Source organism: Sceloporus undulatus, chromosome 6 (assembly GCF_019175285.1).
Source record: "Sceloporus undulatus isolate JIND9_A2432 ecotype Alabama chromosome 6, SceUnd_v1.1, whole genome shotgun sequence".
NCBI lineage: Eukaryota > Metazoa > Chordata > Lepidosauria > Squamata > Phrynosomatidae > Sceloporus > Sceloporus undulatus.
Window position 1 is genome coordinate 106357609 of NC_056527.1, and position 21634 is coordinate 106379242.

Here is a 21634-nt window from a genome sequence, read left to right on the forward strand (position 1 = left end):
TATAGCCTAGGGCACCTGGTATTTGTTGGTTGTCTCCCATCCAAGTACTAACTCCGCTTAGCTTCCAAGCTCAGACAAGATCTGGTACCTTTAAGGTATTTCAGCCCTCGTTCTATGTTCAATTATTGCAATAAATAAGGACAATCAAGTACTGCTTTTTATAAATATTGTTATTGTTTGCCTTCAAGTCATCTCAAACTTATAGTGACCCTAAGGCGAAGCCTATCATAGGATTTTATAAAGCTGAGAGAGTGTGACTTGCCCAAGATCACGCAGTGGGTTTCCAAAGCTCAACAGAGAACTGAACCCTGGTCTCCAGAGTTGTAGTCGAACACTCAAAACACCATGCTGGCTCGCTTTTATGTAGCTTATTTCATACTGATTTGAAACGTTAGACTGCAATTCCTCCTTTTGGACTCTATGCTTGCATTTCCCCCCATACCCTGATGTGTGTGTGTGTGTACAGTGGACCCTTCATATCTGCTAGGATTTGGTTGCAGGATCCCCTGTGGATACCAAAATCCGTGGATGCTCAGGTCCCATTGAATACAACGGCATAGTCAAATGGAGTCTCTTATATAAAACTGCAAAATGCTTGAATCCATGGATAAAGAATCCGTGGGTACAGAGGACTGACTGTACTTGCATCTCAGCATTTCCCAGATGAGGATAATGCCAATGTGTACCTAAATAAGTTAGAAGCGGTCTGTAAAATCCATGCCACCGTATCACTACTGTGTTAGCCTTTATGGCAATGATTTCCAAACTCTCGCTTTCCAGGTACTCTGGACTTCAGCTCCCAGAATCCTAGACCACTGACCAAGATGGCTGTGGCTTCTGGAATCTGAAATCCAAAACATCTGGAAGAGTTTGGAAATCACTGCTGATAAGCATCTTTCAGGCTGAGGGCCAAGTTTTCGGTCAGCACATCTCAGCGCTGAGTGAAGCAAAACATTGAGACCAAAAATACCAGCATAATTTAGCTCATTCAATGTCAGGCACAGAGCCTAAGGAGAGGCATTTTAGGTTTTTAAAAGGGCGGAGGAGACAAAGCTGGGAAACCACCAGAAGATGGTGTCATCTGGAATGGAGTGTGGATGGAGAGACCCAGACTAGTGGGACTGAGACTTCATAGTGTCAGTTATTTTGTAAGATATGGGAGTGATGAAAAAGAAAAGATAGATACATCTTGAGGATCTTTTTCCGAAATGCCTGGAACCAGAAGTGTTTTGAACTTTGGATTTGTTCAGATTTTGGAATATTTGCATATACATAATGAGATGTCTTGGAGATAAGGCTCCAATCTAAAAATGTCATTACTTTATGTTTTGTACAGTATATATCCTATACCCAGAACCTGAAGGTAATATAATGCATCATAATTTAACAACTGTGTGCATGAAACCAAGTTTGTGTACAGTGAACCATGAGAAAGCAAAGGTGTCACTATCTTACCTGCATTTGTGGATACAATCTTGGATTTTAGAGTACAATGGGCCCTTGGTTCCAGGACCTCCTTTGGATACCGAAATCCATGGATGCTTAAGTCCCATTGAATACAATGGCATAGTAAAATGGCATCCCTTATATAAAAGGGCAAAGTCAAGATTTGCTTTTTGGAAGTTACCAGCTTGGGCATATAAACCTTGCTCTTTGAAAGACAGCCAGCATGGCATAGTGGTTTGAGCGCTGGACTATGCATTTGAAGATGATGGTTTGATTCCCATTTCGGCTATGTAAACCCCTTGGGTGACTTTAGGTGAGTCACACTCTCTCATCCTCAGAGGAAGGCCCTGGCAAACCCCCCTCTGAACAAATCTTGTGAAGAAAACCCCATGGTAGGTTCACCTTTGGGTCGCCATAAGTGTGGCGCACTTGTGAAGGCACACAAGGCACACACACAATCTCTACCCTGGGATTTTTCTTGGCAAGAGTTGTTTGGAGGAGGTTTGTCCTTGCCTTCCCCTGAGGCTGAGAGAGTGTGACTTGGCAAAGATCGCCCAGAGATTCATGGCCAAGCTGGTGTCCAGAGTCCAAACCACTCTGCCACACTGGCTCTCCGAGGGGTCTAGTGGGGAATGGGACCCAGAGGGAGTAGTTGTTATTGTTGTTGTTGTTGTGTGGGTCGGAAAAAGAGAAAGGCAAGGCGGAGAAGAGTGGTGGGTCACTCTGCCTGTCTTCCCTGGAGATGCCAGGGCACAGACTGGGCACATTGCCAGGAAAGAAAGTGGCAAGGAGGAGGAGGAGGAGAAAGAGGAGAAGAAGAGGATGAGGAGCAGAAGAAAGGAGGAGAAGAAAGAGGAAGGGGTAGAAAGAAGGAGGAGGGAGAGGAGGAGGAGGAAAAGAAGGAGAAGGAGAAGAAGTAAGAGAAGGAGAGGAAGAAGAAAGACGAAGGAGGAGGAGGAAGGGAAGGAGGAGGAGAAAGAAGAAGAAAGACGAAAGAGAAGAAAGAAGGAGGAGGAAGAGGAGAAGAAGAAAGAAGAGAAGGAGGAGGAGAAAGAAGGAGGTCAAGGACAAGAAGAAAAATGAAGGAGAAGAAAGGAGGGGGGAAAGAGAAGGAGTCGAAAGAAGAAGAAAGAGGAGAAGGAAGAGAAGAAAGAAGGAGAAGGAGAAGAAAGAAAAAAGAGGACGAGAAGGGGAAAAAGAAGGAAGAGAACAGGAGACACACTCCACATCTCCCCACACAAACACACACCCCAACAACACCCAGAGAGATGGGGGTGGTGGTGGATGGGTGCCAGGATCATGTGCCCAAGGAGAGCCGGGCCTCTCCCCTGGTGACCCACCCTTCCTCCCCCCCCCCCAAATCTCGGTTCCTTGGGGCCCCATGCCAGCCACGCGCTCCCTGGACCCACCCACGGGGCCAGATGCCAAGGGCAGGGCAGGGCTGATGGGGGGGGGGGGAGAGGGAGAGCAGGGCTGAGAGGGGGAAGAACTAAACGGGGGGAAGGAGAAGAGAGAGAAGGAGGAGAAGAGGAGGAGGAGGAGGAGGAAAGGGGTGAGGAGTCAGAAGAGGAAAGTTCAGCAGCAGCAAGAAGAAGGGCAAGAGCCTCCCCTGGGTGCCACACACCGGTCTCCGTCTGCCCTTCCAGGTGGGTACCTTCCAAGGGGGATAGCGGGGACAAGACGAATTTGGGGGGGGGGGGGGGGGGGGGAGATCCTTGGGGAAGAGAGAGAGGTTTGGCGCAGAGGGCAGATTGTGAGGATCCTGGGGTTTTTTTTGGGGGGGGGCCTGGTCTGTTAGGAGGTTTCATTTTTTGGGGGGATGGGCATCGCTTTGACGCATCAGGCTGTTGGAACTGGGCAGAAGGGGGGGCACCGAGATGCCACAAAACCATCCCTCTCTCTGCAGTGGCCAGCCTTTCTTTCCATAGTCTCTGCCCTCCAGAGGATGGGTTGGCAGTACCCCCCTCTTTAACCCCCCCCCAACACCATCATCCATTTCCCTCCAGGAGTGTTGATCCACACTGCAGAAAGAATCCGACGTGACACCACTTTGATTGCCATAGCTCCATGCGAGGGAATTCTGGACATTGCAGTGGGTTGGGGCACCAGAGCTTTGCAGTGGATTGACACCAATTTGATTGCCATGGCTCCATGCGAGGGAATTCTGGGCATTGCAGTGGATTGTGGCACCAGAGCAAAGCAAACCAGCTGCAATGCCCAGAATTCCCTCGCATGGAGCCATGGCAGTCAAAGTGGCATCAGCTCACTGCAATGCCCAGAATTCCCCCCCCCCCCCCAATTGAGGCATGGCAGTCAAAGTGGTGTCACACTGGATTTTTTCTACAGTGTGAACGCAGCCCCTACTAGACAGTAGATGGCTCCTCCATTTCATCCTTGCCACTCCTTGGCCCTGCTTGGTTATCCTTTGAGGGCGATGGTGGTGACAATGCACCAGAAACATTTATTTTCCTTTTTAATCGAAGAAGCATACTCTTCCATCATTCCTCACATTATAAGAAAGCTCCCTCAATGGGACCCACAAAACCTCTTTCCCCTTCCAAAATCCATCCACTCTCAGTGATGGCCCAAATGGAGACTTCAGTTCTTTAGGCCTCTTCAAGCTGGCACATGATGTTGTTGTGCGATGTATGGCAACCATAAGGCCAACCTATCATGGGGTCTCCTAGGTATGTTTCTTCAAAGGGGAGATTGCCATGGCTGTCCTCTGAGGCTGAGAGAGTGTGACTTGCCCAAGGTCACCCAGTAAGTTGACATGGAGTGGTGTCGCAAAAAAGAAAAGAAATCTCCCCCTCTTGCACACAAACATGGGCTTGTAGTTGGAAGAGTGAGGGACATGTTGGAAATCAGGAGGCCAGAAATACCGCTCAGATCTTCAAATGTCCAGGAAGGTTGCAGTGGAGAAACTGAGTGAGGCCTTATAGGGAGATACTGTACATTTCCCCCATCCTTGGTCTTTTGTCATTTCCCCTCTGTCACCTGATTTCTGACTGATCTTGGAATCTAAGCAGGGTCAGCCCTGGTTAGTCCTTGGATGAGAAACCACCAAGGAGTACCAGGTGCTTTAGGCAATATTTCAGAGGAAGGAACTGAAAAACCACCTCTTGAGCGGGATTCAAAGATATAGCTGTGTTACTCTGTAGAATCAGTATGTAGAGAGATCTTGTAGCACCTTTTAGACTTACTGAAAGAAAGAAGTTGGCAGCAGGAGCTTTCATAGACTTAAAGTCTACTTCCTCAGATGTATATGCATCTGAGAAAGTGGACTTTAGTCTATGGCAGCTCATGCTGCCAACTTCTTCCTTTCAGTCTCAAAGGCGCCAGAAGATCTCTCTACACCTTGTGAGTATTCCTTCCCTAAGAAGCCCATCTGAAATTAATGGGGTCACCATAAGTCGACAGGCGATTTGAGGGCATGTGCACCAGACATACTTCACTAGCTTCGCTTTCCTTTTTCTGCTCCTTCAGATAACTAAACTCAGGGCAGATATTTTTAGGGTGTTTTCACACAGGAAGCTTAAAGCAGACTTACTGGATCAGCCTACAATTTTAAAAAATGTGAAAACCCTTGTTGGGTAAATGTTGCGTTCTCCTCCACTGCTGGCAACACGTGGCAGGAAGGAGAGGCCAGCAGGACTCAATGCAAAGGAGCTTGTAGAAATAAATGGCATTTCTAACAACAGGTTTAAGGCAAATATCTAATAATATGCATTAAAAGATATAAAAGAATACTTTAGCTTCAGCAAAAATAAGTGTCTAGCATAAACTTTTATGGACTCCAGCGATGGATGAAGTGGACTAGAGTCCCCAAAAGTCTTGTTTTTTTGGTCTCAGACGTGCTTTAGGATTTCTTTATACAGTACTTTATTCTGCTGTAAGAGACTGTGTTTGGATAAGAATTTGTACTTTATTGAAAGATAGGCTGAGAGTTCAGTTGTATGTGCATGGCTTCAAAAGCTAAGGCCCATTGAAAATGGAGGCCGACATCCAGTCGTTCATCCCAGCTAGACGAAAATCGCTTAAACCAATTGTTGAATGGTGAATCAAAACTTTGGTAAATCGATTGATCTAATGGATCTATTCTTGAGAGATTTGGGTTCAGATTTAGGCATATGTCTAGATTGTGGTGAAGTTCCTATCTGGATGACATTTCCCAGAATCCCCTAGCCAGTATGGATTCTGGGGAAATCAATGCTGTCTGGAAGGTTCTGAGGAAAGTAGTCCAGAAAAGGGAACTTTGTCAAGCTCTGGCCATGTGTTGAAGTGTTTGGGGGAAGGTTGGAAGGAAGGGGGGATATTTTTACTGCTGTACTGTATTGTTTAATGTGGGGGGGATTTCTTTTTATTGGATTTTGTAATTTCGGTCTGTTTTTATTACTGTTGTAAACCGCTGTGATCATGGGAATAGCGGTATACAAATAAAGATTCATTCATTCATATCCAAAAATGGGGCAAAGATACTGTCCGTGTGGTGTAGTGGTTTGAGCATTGGACTGGAGAGCAGGGTTCAAATCCCCTCTTGGCCATGAAAATCCACTGGGTGACTTTGGGCAAGTCACACTCTCTCAGCCTCAGAGGATGTCTATGGCAAACCCTCTCTGTAGAAACTTGCCAAGAAAACCCCATGATAGAGTCACCATAAGTCGGAAATGACTTGAAGGCACACAGCAACAAACAACCACTGTCTTTGAGTAGAGCTTAATTTCAAATATTCCTCTGCCTTATTTTCAGGATCACCCCTCACACCCAAATCCTGCATTACAAGCAAACCCAATCTTGGAAAGTCCCATGACATCTCTGCCTTCAGAGACTGGATGGGCTGCCCTGGGATGGAAGGATGATTCAACCCATCCACACCCCTCCAAAAAGCATGAATTAGAGAGCGTTGTTCGGGGCAGGAGCTCCATTCTGTGCAGCCTCTAAATATAGCACGGGAACAGTAAAATATAAATGCTGTAGCATTTAGGGGGAACTGGAAGGGCGGAGAAGGTGGAGATGTCAGTTTGCACACCCCCCACTTGTAAACATCTGGATCTGCTTCCAACTCAACTGTTGAATAAGTATTTTAAGACTGTGCAGTAAGAATGCAATCGGAGGCAAACTTTTCTGGAACAAGTAATCAAACTCAGTGGAGCTTTTGAGTAAGCAGGCTTTGAATTTGACTTCTACGGGGATTCCCCACCACCATTCTACGAGTTCATTATACATTTACAAACCTTTTATTGTATGTAGAGAGTTCCTGTAGCACCTTTGAGACTAACTGAAAGAAAGAAGTTGGCAGCATGAGTGTTCAGACTTTTGTCTACAAAAGCTCATGCTGCCAACTTTTTTCTTTCAGTTGGTCTCAAAGGTCCTACAGGATTTCTACATACTGATTCTGCAGACTAACACAGCTATATCTTGAAACATTATTTTGAGCTTATAGTAATGCTGTTTTTACAGAGACTTTCTGATGAGCTGTGGTTTGATCTAGCTACTCCATTCTAGTCGTTTCCTTTCTTTGAGCTTTCATTGCCTACCAATGCATCCTGACCCTGTGTGTGCCTTCAAGTTGCCTGCTGACTTATAGCAACCCTATGAATTTCATAGGGCTTTCTTAGGCAAGGAGTACTCAGGGGTAGTTTTGCCAGTTCCTTCCCCTGAAATATAGCCTACAGCACTTGGTATTCCTGGGCAGTCTTCCATCCAAGTACTAATCCAAGCTGACCCTGCTTAGTTTCCAAGATCAGATGGGATCTGTTGCCTTTTTAAGGGTATTTAGGCCTGTCTGTTCATTGACAATACAGTATCATCCTGAAATCTCATTGACCTGGGGCAATTTCACAAGAAATGAAAGCTTATCAGCCTGGAAGGCATTGTTTGCACAAGTTCCTTATATCAACCAGTAAGCACACTAGAACTACAGTATTTGGAAAAAGAAGGTCAGACAAAAGGAGTAATCTAGGAGGGGGTTGAGAGTCCCCAGTTTTTGGTTCAGGGTGACCAGATGTCCTCCTTTTCCAGGACATGTCCTACATGTCAACTTACTGTCTGGGAGAAGTTCCAAAATGTCCTCCTTTTTGAGCACGACTAAGAAGCATGAATTTGTATTTATCTTAGTGCCTTTAGCTTTTATTTTGTAATGTCCTACATTTTACAGTGCCTTGTCCTCCTTTGCGGTTATGACATCTGGTCACCCTGTGTTGGATAGCAGCTTTCGTTCGGCCTTGCCAGCATAGCCAATGATGAGGAGTGAAGGGTGTTGCAAAAACATCTGGAGGGGCCCATCTATTTTATCCTCAGTTTACATATTAAGGAAATGTGCATGCACACAAATGCACACACCACACACACACACAAGCATCACTTTGCTGCACTGAAAAGGAAGCAGAAAGAAACGAAACAACCACGTGGTGGATGATAAAATCCCCAAAAGCAACCTTGATGTATCCTTCAGCTGTCCTTTAGTTTAGTATCCTGTTGGCCCATCTTGCTAGTTTTTCTTCTCCATATTATTACAGTACTTTCATAAAATGAAAAGCTTCTTTTTCTTTCACTTCCCCTCCTTTATTTTTTGCATGTACAAGTAAAAAAGGATACAGGATTCCTTATTTTTCAGTGCTAGCACAGGCCTTGAGTTTGAGAGGACAAGTCTGTGTAAATAGATTATATGATGGTAATAGATCTGAGGACTAAGGGATTCACTGGGAGAGAAATGCATACCTTCCAACTGTCCCAATTTGGAAATGATAGTCCCAATTAATCCTCTGCTATCCCACTTTTTCAGGTGGTTTTAAAACGTCCCACTTTTTCATTATTCCTTCTACTTTCCCCTTCAGATTACTTCAGTTGATACAAACTGAGTTCAAAGTGCAAAAATAGTTTTCACTCAATTAATTCAGCAGGAGAGAGAGAGAGGAGAGGAGGGGGCAAAGTTTTGTCCTTCCCAATAGACTCAGGTTGCATCCGCACTGCAGAAATAATCCGTTTTGACACCACTTTAACTGTGCTATCACTCAGTGCTATGGAATTCTGGGCATTGTAGTTTTGTGAGACATTTGGCCTTCTCCGTCAGAGAGCTCGGGTGCCACAACGAACTACAAATCTCAAGATTCCATAGCATTGAGCTATATGGCAGTTAAATGTGGTGTCAAACTGGATTATTTCTGCACTGCAGATGCAGCCTAAGGCAAAAGCAAACTACCTCAGCTTCTCATTGCTTGTATGTTCTTCCTCATTAATAACTTAAACCATCTTGGCTATACTTTGATACTGCTTGGCCAAACATGCCCCAGGTTTCACCTGTAAAATGTTGGAGGCTTTGAAATGGGATTTAATGGTTTGATTTAGCACCATCTAGAAGCCAAGATTTGTGATGCTTCTGAGATGGAGCTTTTGGTAGAGGGTGAAGGATTTAATTGCCTAAATCCAATTATTTTCCCAGTTTGAGTAAATCCTTTCATTCAGTTGTTAAATAGTAAATCAACACTTCTATGAATCCCATTGATTCAGTGTGTCAACTCTAGTTCAGACTAGCAGTTGAATTTGTGTCAATGTTTTTTCTAGACAATGTTTAATTTGAGCCAGAATTCAACCCAAGTACCTAATTTCAGTGCCAGGGCTCATCTAAAAACACTGGACTGTTTCATAAATCTCCACTTTTTCTAATATTATTTGTTTAAAGTGTACATTGCAAGCTGAAAAATGTGAAGGCAACAAATGTGTGTTTGAAAGTACACATGTCATGCAGGTACTCTTGTTGGAGAGCAAGAATTGACGATGGCTCCTTTTGAAGTGTATATACGTGGTGGCAAAATTTAATTTGCTATGGAAATATCTTAAGGCCCCCAATGAGTACCCACATACAATTATTTCTTTTGCTACTGTACAGCCACATGCCACCCAAATGGGAACCTTCTGCCCTGCACCACCTCTGTGCTTTAAAAGAAAATGTACAAAATTACCACTTGGAAAAAGAGTAAATTGAGCATTTGTAATACACACACACACACACCCCTCTCAGATTCCTAGGCTGCAACTTTCTTGTGCATTTTTCTCTGTTCTCTAGTTTCTCATATACTACTATGATTCCTCCTTTTGTAACAAGCCATTTCAGGGCCCCCTCAATGGGGTTGAAGAGGGGTGGGAACAACACAGAAAGGCTGTTGCTACCTCCACCCCTGGCTTGCCCATTGCTCACGTGACTTTATAACATCTGGATCATATTAGGCAAGGCCTAAAGCCACAGGAATGTGAGCCGAGTAGATGAGTCCACATCCTAGCTTCTCTTCTGTGTGTTTTCCAGAGATACATTACCTACAGCAGAGGGGATCCAGACAGCTTGGAACAAACCCAGTGAGGTCTGGGTAGTAGCTGATGTTTGATAGGAACCTGAGATTGAAGATGTGGGAGTCCTCTGGGAGGGAAGCAGAAACTACTGAGTTAAACAGTAGGACTCAGGACTCCAGGGTTCTCTAAATGCAATTGTGAGCTGTGGAAGAAAAAGAACTTTTAACAGATAGGATCCTCAGAGAGTTAGATTTACTATGTACTTAGAACCAGGTGGGAACCTAGGGTTCTGGATTCGGCGGGGGAGAGCACTGGTGCCTAGTTGCTTAGACTGAAATTGGGGGGGAAATTCTGGATGAAGGTGGGGGTTTGGCAACCTTGTAAAAAGTTTCATCAGGTTGATCAGGTTTTCGTCACCCATAGCCCTAAGATTGTGGAAAAAAAACAACCCATCTTTCTTTAAGAGTTTAACGTTGCTGTTGTTGTTTTCACCAGCAGGTACCAGGATGGGCTTTCTCCTCTTTGCAGTCACAGCCCTCCATGTCCTGATTCTCATCTTACTCTTTGTAGCCACATTGGACAAGGTGAGAAAGACACATGCTCCAGCTTTTCCAGTTTTGCATCTTAGTTGCATCTTAGATTTTGCATTTTAGCCTAGAGCTAGGAATTAATATTATAAGTAGTTATGTGGAGGGAGAGGATGAAAGCATAACTATATTACATCCAAAGTTAATACCATAAATGGAAACATCTATCTGTCTGTCTGTTCTTTAGTGCAACAAGCAACGTTTTTTAGTTATTTGTAGGGCATTGGAGGAGCAATTTTGAGTGGCATTTTTCAAGTTGTAAGCCATTATTTTCCAACACTGAGGGCTGTTCAATCCAGCCATTAAGGCCGGGCTGGGGGCAGAGTCAGGCATTGTGTCCACATGAGGCATGCCCCAACTCCGCCCCCCAGGACACCGTGACGCTGCACGCCACTCTACATGGCACACGGTGTCATGGTGCTCCTCTGGCGCTGCATCCATACGATGCTGCGTCCATTTATGGCCAAACAAGCACCTTCAAGCCACGGCGCCACAGTTATTGCGCCCTTTCCGGAGCATTAAAGGGAGCCGCTTTTGCAGCTCCTTTTGTACCCTGGAAAGGCCAGATCAGGGCCATGGCATGCGGTTGCTGCAGCCCCAATCTATCTAGGAAAGGGGCATCATCGTGCTGCCTCTTAGGGACTGTGTGTACAGCCCCTGAGTCCTCCCCCAAGACAGTGAATAACATAACATGGAATTTTTCAAACATTGCAATGGGTAACATCAGCAAATTACTATTCTTCTCCATATAGTAACATCCTGCTGTTTTAGATGACAATGACTCTTATCCCCAGCCCCAGCTGTCTGGCGCTAAGGGAAGGTATAGCCAAAGCTGTATCAGAGAAAGGCTGGGTTGATGTCTTTGGAGTTAATTCCTCCCCCTCCAAAACAAAACACAACAAAACCACCCCTACTTTATTTGGCTTCCTGGACTGGTGGCCTTAGCAAATTGTAATCAAAGGATGGTAGATACTGTAATCTAGTTTACCATTTCAGTTGGTATATAAAAATAAGCAGCCAATCTGTCTATGTATGACATACCCTTTTTATTGTAGCATTATCTTGTGCTCTTTTGAGAAAGACCAAGGATCCACAGCCTATCTGTCTACAGGGATCTTTCACAATGCTTTTACTGCCAGGCGATGCCAAATTTATTACAGAATAAATACATCTGTAAGGGTTTTGGTCAGTTCTGGCATTTGCACATGGTCTGGAGAACAGACTCCCTTGCCCTAACCTTGAAAATGCAGACGCGGGACCTTCCTGCTTAAGATAACTAGGGTGGCCCCAATGCTTTTTGTAGCCTGAGGAAAGGCAGAAAATGGTTCCCTCCCCATGAAGTCAAGACAGAAACTACAAATTATTTTGGCACCTGCAGCAGAAAATATCATGATTGTCTCTCTTCTTTCCTAGTAGCACAGATATAATGGTGATAAATAACTCCTTGCTGTCTTTTTATGACACACCTAAAATCTGTTGTTTGGTGTGTCTGACTCACTCTTTCTAGGGACAGAGCCAGGCCTCCAGAAAGTTGCTCCTCATTCCACATGCCAGAGTCCAGTATTTTATATATAAGCAAATACAAATACTATATATATACATACAAGCAAGCTCTCCAACAAATCTTACCATCTAGAGCAAGGCCTACCATGCAGGATTATATACCTACAGCACTCTTGAAAGATGCTTTGTTTAAAGACCTTCTTGCCTAATCCATTTCAAACGTATCATAATCTCTCTTAAGAGACGGCAGTTGTTTGCATCTCCAATAAGGAGTTCCATTATCTTTGGGGATATAAAGTTTATCCTTTGAGAGAGCTCTCCCATAAGATAGAAACTCTTTATTCAGGAGACAAGAAATCACTATTGCTTCTTCTGTAGAAATACCTAGAAATGTGTGAGGCAAGAAAGAGGAGACACTCTTTTTCCTCAGCACCTTTTGAGGTTTGCCTCTTTTCTTTTCTTCTGATCTAAGGATATATATATATTTTTAGTTTCCTCCTGCTGCATACTGATCCCAGGATGATAATCATCTTCAAATATTTGAAGGGACATCATATAGAAGATGGAGCAAGCTTATTTTCTGCTGCTCCAGAAACGGGGGCTGCACCGGCACTGCAGAAACAATGCAGTTCGACACCGTTTTAACTGCTATGGCTCAGTGCTATGGAATTCTGGGATTTGTCATTTTGTGAAATCTTTAGCCTTCTCAGTCGGAGAGCTCGGATGCCACAACAAACTTCAAATCCCCAGATTCCACAGGATGGAGCCATGACAGTTAAGGTGGTGTCAAATTGCATTATTCCTGCAGTACAGATGCAGCCTAGCACATGAATGGAGGCAAGAAAAGGAATCCCACCTAAACATTAGGAAGAACCACTTTACTGTATAAACTGTTTAATGGTGGAATAGACTGTTTCGGTGGATGTGGGGGGGGTGGACTCTCCCTCTTTGAAGGTCTTCAAACATAGGTTGGAAGGGGATCTTTTAAGAGTTTGATTGTTGGGCTAGAGTTTGATTGCTGAGTTGGCGTGTTGGACTCTAGGACTCTGGAGACTAGGGTTCGAATCCTGGCTCGGCCATGAAACTCACTGGGTGATGTTGGGCAAGTCACATCTCCCAGCCTCAAGGGAAGGCAATAGCAAATCTTCTCTGAAAAAATCTTGCCAAGAAATCCCCACAATACGGTCAGGCTTAGGGTCACCATAAGTCGGAAACCATTTGAAGACACACAATCACCACTAGTTGTGTAAATCTGCATGGTAGGGCCTGAGACTAGATGACCCTTGTGATCCCTTCCAACTGTTCTATGATGAGCAGCAACAACAGCAAGAAGGAAGGAAGCAGGAAAACTTTCTGTGCAACATTTCAGTCATAATTCGATTCTTGCAAGTCTTAATCTGGCAAATCTATTTGGCATCTTTTTGACTCTTCCCATCCAAACTTAAGATACATGGGTTTTTATTGTTTTGTTTCTTTTCTTTCTTTTTAACTGATAGCTGTGCCAAAGGCTCCATCCTGAGCCAGTGTTGGGGGTAGATGTGCAATTTATTCCGCAACTGTGTCTGTGTGTACTTCCTTGTCTTCATTAAGTCCTGACAAGTATTTCCTGAGAGTTGACAGCTTGTTCAGAATGGAACAGCATGGCTATTAACATAAGTTATGGGTTGTACTGCAGGCATGAATTTGGCTTCTGCTTGGCATAGACAATTTACATGTATTATTATTTTTAATTCATTTAATAATTCAGACTTGATGTCATCTTTTTGGATCCCTCCTGCCCTCCCTTCCTGGAAGCAGCAACTAACAGTGGAACCCTGTGCATGCACATTTCTCAATGTTTTAGGCTCCATTTGAAGCAGGAGCATCACATTATGGGGCAAATATTGGGTCACTGTTTTCACGGTTACTTCCTAAAGATAGTCTAAGGCCAGGGGATTTGCAAAGAAGGATTTGTAAGCCAAGGAGCTTCATACTTTTCTCCACCTGTCAACTCTCCCCTGGGATCCTTTTCCTTGTCTGTCCCATCCATGCATATTTTTCCCCTATGCAAATTAGAGAAAAAGAGCTTACATGGAAGAAATTATATCTATGTGTGGAATCAATAAACAGGGAAAGGGTTAAAATGCTTCTTATACCTTCTATCTGCCCTAGTTTGGCAGGGACAATCCTGACTAATCTTCTGTCATCCTACTTTATCAGCTGCTTTTAGTGTCCCACCTTCTCTTTCCTCCCACTTTCCCTCTTTTTCCTCAGCTTACTTCAGTAGATGCAAACTGTGCTTAAAGTGCTAAAATAGTTTGCAGTCAATTAAAACAGCAGGGGGAGAAGACAGGAGGGAGCAGAGTCTTGCCCTTCCCTGCAGGTTCAGGCAAAAGCATATTAAAAAGCATTAATATCCTTTGCCATCTTGATCACACTCTGATATTGCTTGGCCACATGTGTCCAGGTTTTTATCTGTCATATGTTGGAGAGCATGTTTTTTTCCCTTCCACTGAACTGATTTTTATCTCCAAAATCCTTTTCACACTACCTAGTTTTAGCACTTTGATTCCAGTTTAACTGCCATGGTTATATCTTATGGAATCCTGGGATTTTTAGTTTGATGAGGCACTACAGTTCTCTGGCCAAGAATTCGAAATGCTTCTCCCTAAAATCCCAGACTTCCATAGGATATAACCGTGGCAATTAAACTGGAATCAAAGTGCTATCATTCTGTTACATAAAAGGACCCCAGTTCTGTATTTCTGCTTCCTGGGAAATACATGTTTGCCAATGTAAGTGTGTAGTTCCATTCAGAGCTAGGAAGTAACCAGTTGCAGTTACAAGTAACAGTTGCATTTAATCAGTTCCTTTCCTTGTGTTTTTTAGGGTGCAAAGAAGTCAGATTTCAAAAGTAGCACAGAAAGTAGAAGACAAGTTGCTTGTCAAACAGGAATGAGACCAAATTTAAATACCTTAAGGACTGATGCAAAGAAGAGGGTGCAGGCCTGTTCTCTGCTGGCTCAGAGGGTAGAATTAGGTTTAATAGATCCAGTTACCAGAGGGTAGATTTCAACTGAACATTAGAAGGAATGTCTTGACAATGAGAGTAGTTCAGCAATGGACCCAATAAGCTAGAGAGGTGGTGAGGTCTCCCCCTGTAAATGTCTTTAAAAAGAGGCTGGAGAGCTATCTGCTGGGGATGCTTTAGCTGGAGGCCCTGCATTGAACAGAGGGTCGATCTGAGGACCCAAAGGACCTCTTCCAACTCTTGTGATTGTATGATTTCATAGTACATTTAAACTTTTAGCTTTTCTATCCTTCCCTTGAAGTAGGAAACACTTTCCTGTAGGTCTATGTTAGGAGCCCTGCTAGGGATCTGTCTATAACCCTCTCTAAAAGAGGCAGTCACCTTGCCAAAATCAATGAGGGGTCTGAATTCAGACAGTTTAAAAGCAACACAACCCCTGCATTGTGTGCTGCTGTAGCACAATAGCTAAAAAACTGAGTTTCATAGCTGGAAGTCTGTCCTTCTTATCTCACCCCAGCCATGAACTCATTAAGGTGAACTTAAGTTTTCTTTCTCCCTTAATGTTCAGCCTCCAACTACAACAGATGGATAATAATGCTGGCTGACCTTACAAGGTTGCTTTTAGCCAAGGCTGGAACATGATAGTGTGTCCCGAGTGCCAAATTGAATTATTAATTGGTGGAGACCTAAAATGTGCAATACTGCCACAATGAGACAACCCCATGTTAGAATCACACAGATGCATGAAACAGAGAACTGTATTTTTGTGTCAGAGTGTATGCTCAGTCTCAAATCCAGGTTTGCAACCATGCTATAGCGGAAAAGGCCTTAAAGAAAGGAACGTTCCCATGCTATAAGCTATATTCAAGTATCATCAATGCAGTGGAATTAAGCAAGCAGGGAAGGGAGTGGACTAACCTTACCCCTTTCATTGCTGCTTTCCCCATGTGAAAAGTTATTTTTGTGAGGAGAGAATCCTCTCTGAAAATGGAGGCTTTCCTCACCAAAACTCTGGGTTTCATATGAGGAGAAAAATGAAGGAGGAGATGCAGGCCTAATATGCTCAGTCCCTGGCTGGATTTATAACACCTGAATAATATTTATAACACTTGAATAGGGCTATGCTGTCTGTTGCTTTCAGGTTAGCATGCAAACCACTATAAACCATTAGTCTTTTGAATTGTCTGTAAACCATTGGGGTGCATCTACACCAGTGTTTCCCAAACCTTGGTTCTCCGGGTGTTTTGACTTTAGTTCCCCGAAGCCCTAGTAAGCTTGGTCAAGTCAGGAATTCTGGGAGATGGCAGTCCAAAACATCAGGAGGACCAAAGTATGGGAACCACTGATCTACACTGGAGAAGTAATGCAAGTTGACACTGTTTTAACTGCGATGGCTCCATCCTACAGAATCCTAGGATTTGTAATTTTGTGGGGCACCATCCCTCTTTGGAAGAAGGCTATAAAGACATTATGCCAGGATTCCATAGGATGGAGCTATAGCACTTAAAGTGGTGTCAAACTGCACTATTTCTTCAGTGTAGATGCACCTTAGGTTAGACCTGTCCACAGAGGCTGCAGTTTTACACTCACTCTCTTAGAAGTAAATCTTGGAGATGTAATGGGTCTTACTTTTTAGTATACAAATATAAGATTATACCATAAAGCATCCCTCCAGATGTTAATGAACTCCAGTTCCTAGCTTTCCTCACAATTCTGTATGCTGGCTAGGGATGATGGCAGCTGCAGTCTTGTAATATCTGGAAAACTGCATAGTCACTAACCTTTCTGTACCATGGCAACCTATACGAACAGTTATTTTATTTATTTATACCCCCCATCCTTTCCCTAGTACTAGGACTCAAGAAAACTTACAAATAATTAAAAGCAGAACAGATTAAATACATACCAAAAATAAGCTATATATTTGTGTGTGTGTATATGTGTGTGTGTGTTATTTTAAAACAGTAAAATAAGCTATAGAGTGAAAAACATTTTAATTCATTAAAAGGCAGGATATGAAATTTTTAAAAAATTATATAATAAAAATTTATAATACAGTATATATAAAAAAGTTGTCTATTTTGTGTCCTACAAAGGGGATGGGGAGACAGTGTTCTACTGTGAAAACAGTTCTTACTTGCTGCTGCAGTTCCTCCCAGATAGGCAAACCAACATACGGTTCTGTCATTTTGTGGAATTTGGAATACAAAATCTCTTGTAACTCTCATTCTTCTCATTCTCCCTCTCCTTCAGTCATGGTGGGTGCTGCCTGATAAGGAAACAGTTAACATCTGGTATGATTGCTGGCAGCGAAACCACACAGAAGGTTGGGTTTGTCACACAGTGTCTGAAAGTGGTGAGTATCTAAGATGCTACCATGTGTCTTCTGAGAAGGACAATGATTGTATTAATACTTATTCCCTACGTTTGCACAGTTCCTTCCCGACTAATTTTTTTTTCCTTAATCCTTCCACCCAGCATGGCTTCAAGCAGTCCAGGCCTTCATGGTTTTAAGTCTTCTCTTCTCCAGTTTTGCCTTCATTCTCTTCATGTGCCAGCTCTACACCATGAAGCGAGGAAGCCTATTTTATGCCACTGGAATCTTCCAGCTACTTACTGGTGAGGGGCTGTTTTGGTGGTTTTCTGTTAAGTTGCAGTATACAGTTGGCCCTCCGTATCCATGGATTCTTGATCCACGGATTCAAGCATCCACATCTTGAAAATATTCAGAAAACAGATAAATTCCAAAAAGTGCACCTTGATTTTTCCATTTTATATTAAGGGCACCATTTTACAGTGCCATTGTATTTAATGGGACTTGAGCATAAACGGATTTTGTTATCCATGGGGAGTCCTAGAACCAGCAGATATCAAGGGCCCACTGTATATTGTTGTGCAGTGGTTAAAATGTTGGACAGAGATTTGAAAGATCTAAATTCAACTCCTTGCTGAGCCATGAAATATACTGGGATATCCTTCACACACCCCACTCCAAAATGTCCTGATTTTGCAGGGATGATCATGATTAAATCCTCTGTCATCCCACTTTTCAGTTCCTTTTAAAATGCCCCAGCAGATATTGCTTGGCCACACATCTCCTGGTTTTCATCTGTGAAATAGTGGAGGGTATGGACCTTGAGCTAATCCTATATACCTCACCCTGACCTACCTCATAGGGTTGCAACAAGGATAAATGGAGCATAGAAGAATCATATAGACCTCTTTTTTGGGGGGTGGGGTGGGATGGCATATAAATGTAACTGATAAATGTAATGTTTTTGTGTGGCTTCAAGTCATTTTCTGACTTATGGCAACCCTAAGGTGCCCCTATCATGAGGTTTTCTTGGCAAGATTTATTCAGAGGAGGTTCACCATTGCTTTCCTCTGAGGCTGAGAGCATGTGATTTGCTCAAAGTCACCCAGTGGGTTTCATTGAATCAAAAAATGAGAAGTTTCCTGGGGAAAGAGGGAGGTCTGGCATGAGGAGAAGGGGCATAGTGGATTATGTTTCAAAGGATGAGCAAGTAGATCTACCTTACACTCAATAGCACCAGTCAACCTATTATATTAGTACTCTGGGGGGGATGTACCTATACACCTTGGTGCAAGCACTGGTGAGACTTGCCTCCCTCAGCAAATTGTCATGTATTATTGCTAATGGACACTACTCTACAGAAAGATGGAACCAAGGATACACTGCTAATTTTCAGATGCATTTTTCCCCAGCTTTCTCCGTGTTCACAGCTGCATTGATCTATACTATTCACGTGGATGAGTTCCAGCATGGACGAATGCCAGGTGGCTCCTTTGGCTACTGTTTTGTGCTGGCATGGCTCTCCTGCCCCTTGGCTCTTATCAGTGGAATCATTTACATCCACCTTCGAAAAAAGGAGTGACCCTCAACTGGGAGATCTCTCCAGTTGCCCTGAAAAAGGACCCCGCTCTCCTCTGAATTTAGTTACGTATTAACTCTTTTGCTGTTTCCGAAGGCATTCATGGCACAAAATCCTACACAATGCGTGGCTTGATCCACTGGGGTTATTGCATTGTGAGCGCATCACCTCTGTTTTGCATGTTATCATGTACTTCACATGATAAAGCAAGTTGAAGGTGTGCCGTCTTTCACTGGGCATTTCCCTGGTCTCTAAGATATTAGCATGCACTACGTATGTGAATTGTTTGCTGGCAGAATGAAGTGCCACGGTAATCAGGGAACATATCTCTATTGTTCTCCAGCTAGAAATGGCTGCTTTATTCCTTTTTTAAAAAAAAAATATGTAAATGAGACTAGAGAACCAACTTTTGCTTTTCCAAATTTTCAATTTTTGTTTATAACCTAATATTCTGCAGTGTGGCCAACAATATTTTGTTGCCAGGAACCAACTTTACTTTTAACATCTATTTTTTTTAAAAAAAAAATGTGTAGGCTGAATGATTTATTCCTGAAGTATTTGTTTTCAAAACTGAAATGTGAAAATGTTTCCCAGATTAAAAAAAAAAAAACCAGAGGGATGTCATATTTTTTTATTATATATTACTTGGATGCTAAAACATCAGGTGGCCTGTGATGTAGGAAACCAATATATTTCCATATAAAGCCCTGAAATGTTTTAAAGTTTTGGAGAAGAAAAGGAGGAGAAATGGGAATGCTGTGTGTGCAGCGAAGTTTTTCATAAACTGAAAATTTGAAGTACCTATCTTGTTTCTTCACTGTTGAAATGTTATATTTGGAGAACCATACTTTGTGAAGTTAATACATGTCAAATTGGGCTACAGAAATTATTCATAAAATTGCGTTTCATTCTCTAAATTTGAAGCCGGTAACGTAAGGGTGTTTTACATATGACATTACAAGCGCTTTAAAAACAAAAGCGTCAGTTTAGATATCTTACATGTTAATAGAAGTAGGGTTCAGTTCAGCAAGAGCAACCTAAAAATGTAAGGAGAGAACAATGTGTATACATTTTGCCTCATGAGGGAGCCACAGTTTGCTGTAACTCCCTATTCACTGGCTCTTTAGTGTCAAAACCAAGTTTGCTTCTGTGTAATGTGTGAAATAGCCCTGAGAATGATGATATTCTGCCTATGTGTGTTTTGTTTCCTTTAAATCATAGACAGAGGCAACAAACGTCACTACTCCATTTCCACTTTGCATTCAAGCTAGCAACTGTTTTAAAGGTGTCTCCCTACTCTTTCCCTCCAAGGATGAGCTGGTGCAGGCAATACATTTGTAAAAAGATGGCACAGGATGGGTAAATGAACCTCCTCATTTCCATTCCACTTCTAAAGCTGGGGAGATCCTGCCTGCCTCTTCCTACAGACGTCCCCAATATATAGTGGCTTCCATACATGTTGGAGTACAACTCCCATCATCTTCTACCATGGGTTCAGTTGTAATCTGATACAACTAGAGGGCACCAAGTTGGGCAAGCTGGCCTAGTAATTACACGCACAAGTGTAATTAACATTTGATTTTGCTCTTCCGGTTGCCTTAAGCGGGCAGTTTGCTTCCTAGTATCGAAACGGGTTCCTTCCATGACATGTCTGTAACCGAAACCAGTATTGTAAGTCCTGACTTCCCTATAGTTCCCTTTCATGGCCTTTTTATATTTTATATGCATTTTAAGAATAAAAGTCATAATAATTCAAGAGAGCCATGTCTTTCATTCTTTCTTTCTTTTTTTCTTTCTTCATACTTGGAATGGCAGTGTTTTATATATGCTTTTCCTTCAAGTAATGTACAGTTGACCCTCCACATTTGCGGCTTTGACTTTTGCAGATTTGATTATTTGCGGTTTTGATAAATGTGTCCTCTAGGAATCTCCAGGTCCTCCAGCGCAACTGTGCCAGAAGTTGGCCATAGAGTTGTGCTGGAAAACCTAGAAGGTCCTAGAGAAAACACTTCTCTAGGCATTTGTAGGTCCTCCAGCATGACTCTATGATCAATGTTTGACAGATGTTGACCATAAAGTTGCAGTGCAGGAGCTGGAGATTCCTAGAGGTGTTGTCTTATGTAGTGGTTTTTATTTATGCTTTTTCCACATTCATGAAGGTCCTTTACCCCAACCACAGTTCTCCTTCAGAAAGGAGATATGCAAAGATGTATAGTAGTGTAGGCAACTTGGGACCCTCCAGATGACTGTTGAACATGGCCAGTGGTGTGGCATGATGGGAGTTGCAATCCAACACCATCTGGAAGGCCAAAAGTCACCCAACCTGATTTACTAGGATTAGAATCACAATAATCTGTTTATTTGCAATATGAGTAGACGAAGCAGGTATTGGTACAGAAGCAAGTATCTTATACCAAATGCACAATACTCTGCTTTCTGTAATAAAATCGCCCTCTGGCAGAAACAATTTTAACACTTTTATAACCTGCATTCCAAATTGCCATTATTTATTCAGCCCTTCCTTGATCCAACTCTGACTGGGCAAATTATATTTTATTAATCATTACACTTTAATCTTTTATTTATGACATTTTCATTTTTCATTTAAGTTTCCTCTGCCAGCTGGATTCTTTTCAAAACAAAGTAAGTATAGATATTTCTGGTATTTGTTTTTTTGGTTTTTTTTAAAAAATCTACATGGAACTGGGACAGAACAGACTTGGAAGATGAGAAAAAGAGGAAGCCAGTGGAAACAGGCTTGACAGAGCTTTCTGTTCTCTCTGATTGTAGTCTCCTGCGGTCCTCTCTGTGTATTCGTGTTTAAATAAAAATGCAGCTTAATGCCCATTAAGGGTGCTAATTTACCATCTGGTGAAACTGAGATCTGGGCATGTGAAAGAATAAATATT

At 42.8% G+C, this 21634-nt stretch overlaps 1 protein-coding gene across 2 annotated transcripts; it reads left to right on the top strand.

Moving 5' to 3' along the window:
• Nucleotides 1-2625: 2625 nt before the first annotated feature.
• Nucleotides 2626-20485, top strand: EMP3 (epithelial membrane protein 3). Of its 2 annotated transcripts, none has more exons than XM_042476453.1 (5): nucleotides 2626-3092; nucleotides 10231-10316; nucleotides 17086-17188; nucleotides 17311-17451; nucleotides 18559-20485. In XM_042476453.1, exons 2-5 carry the CDS (start codon nucleotides 10239-10241, stop codon nucleotides 18726-18728), a joined length of 492 nt encoding a protein of 163 aa, XP_042332387.1. In that variant the 5' UTR covers nucleotides 2626-3092; nucleotides 10231-10238; the 3' UTR covers nucleotides 18729-20485. The 2 variants fall into 2 exon arrangements, with proteins under 2 accessions (XP_042332387.1, XP_042332386.1); XM_042476452.1 differs by having other exon boundaries at nucleotides 2627-3092; nucleotides 10228-10316.
• The last annotated feature ends 1149 nt before the right edge of the window (nucleotides 20486-21634 follow it).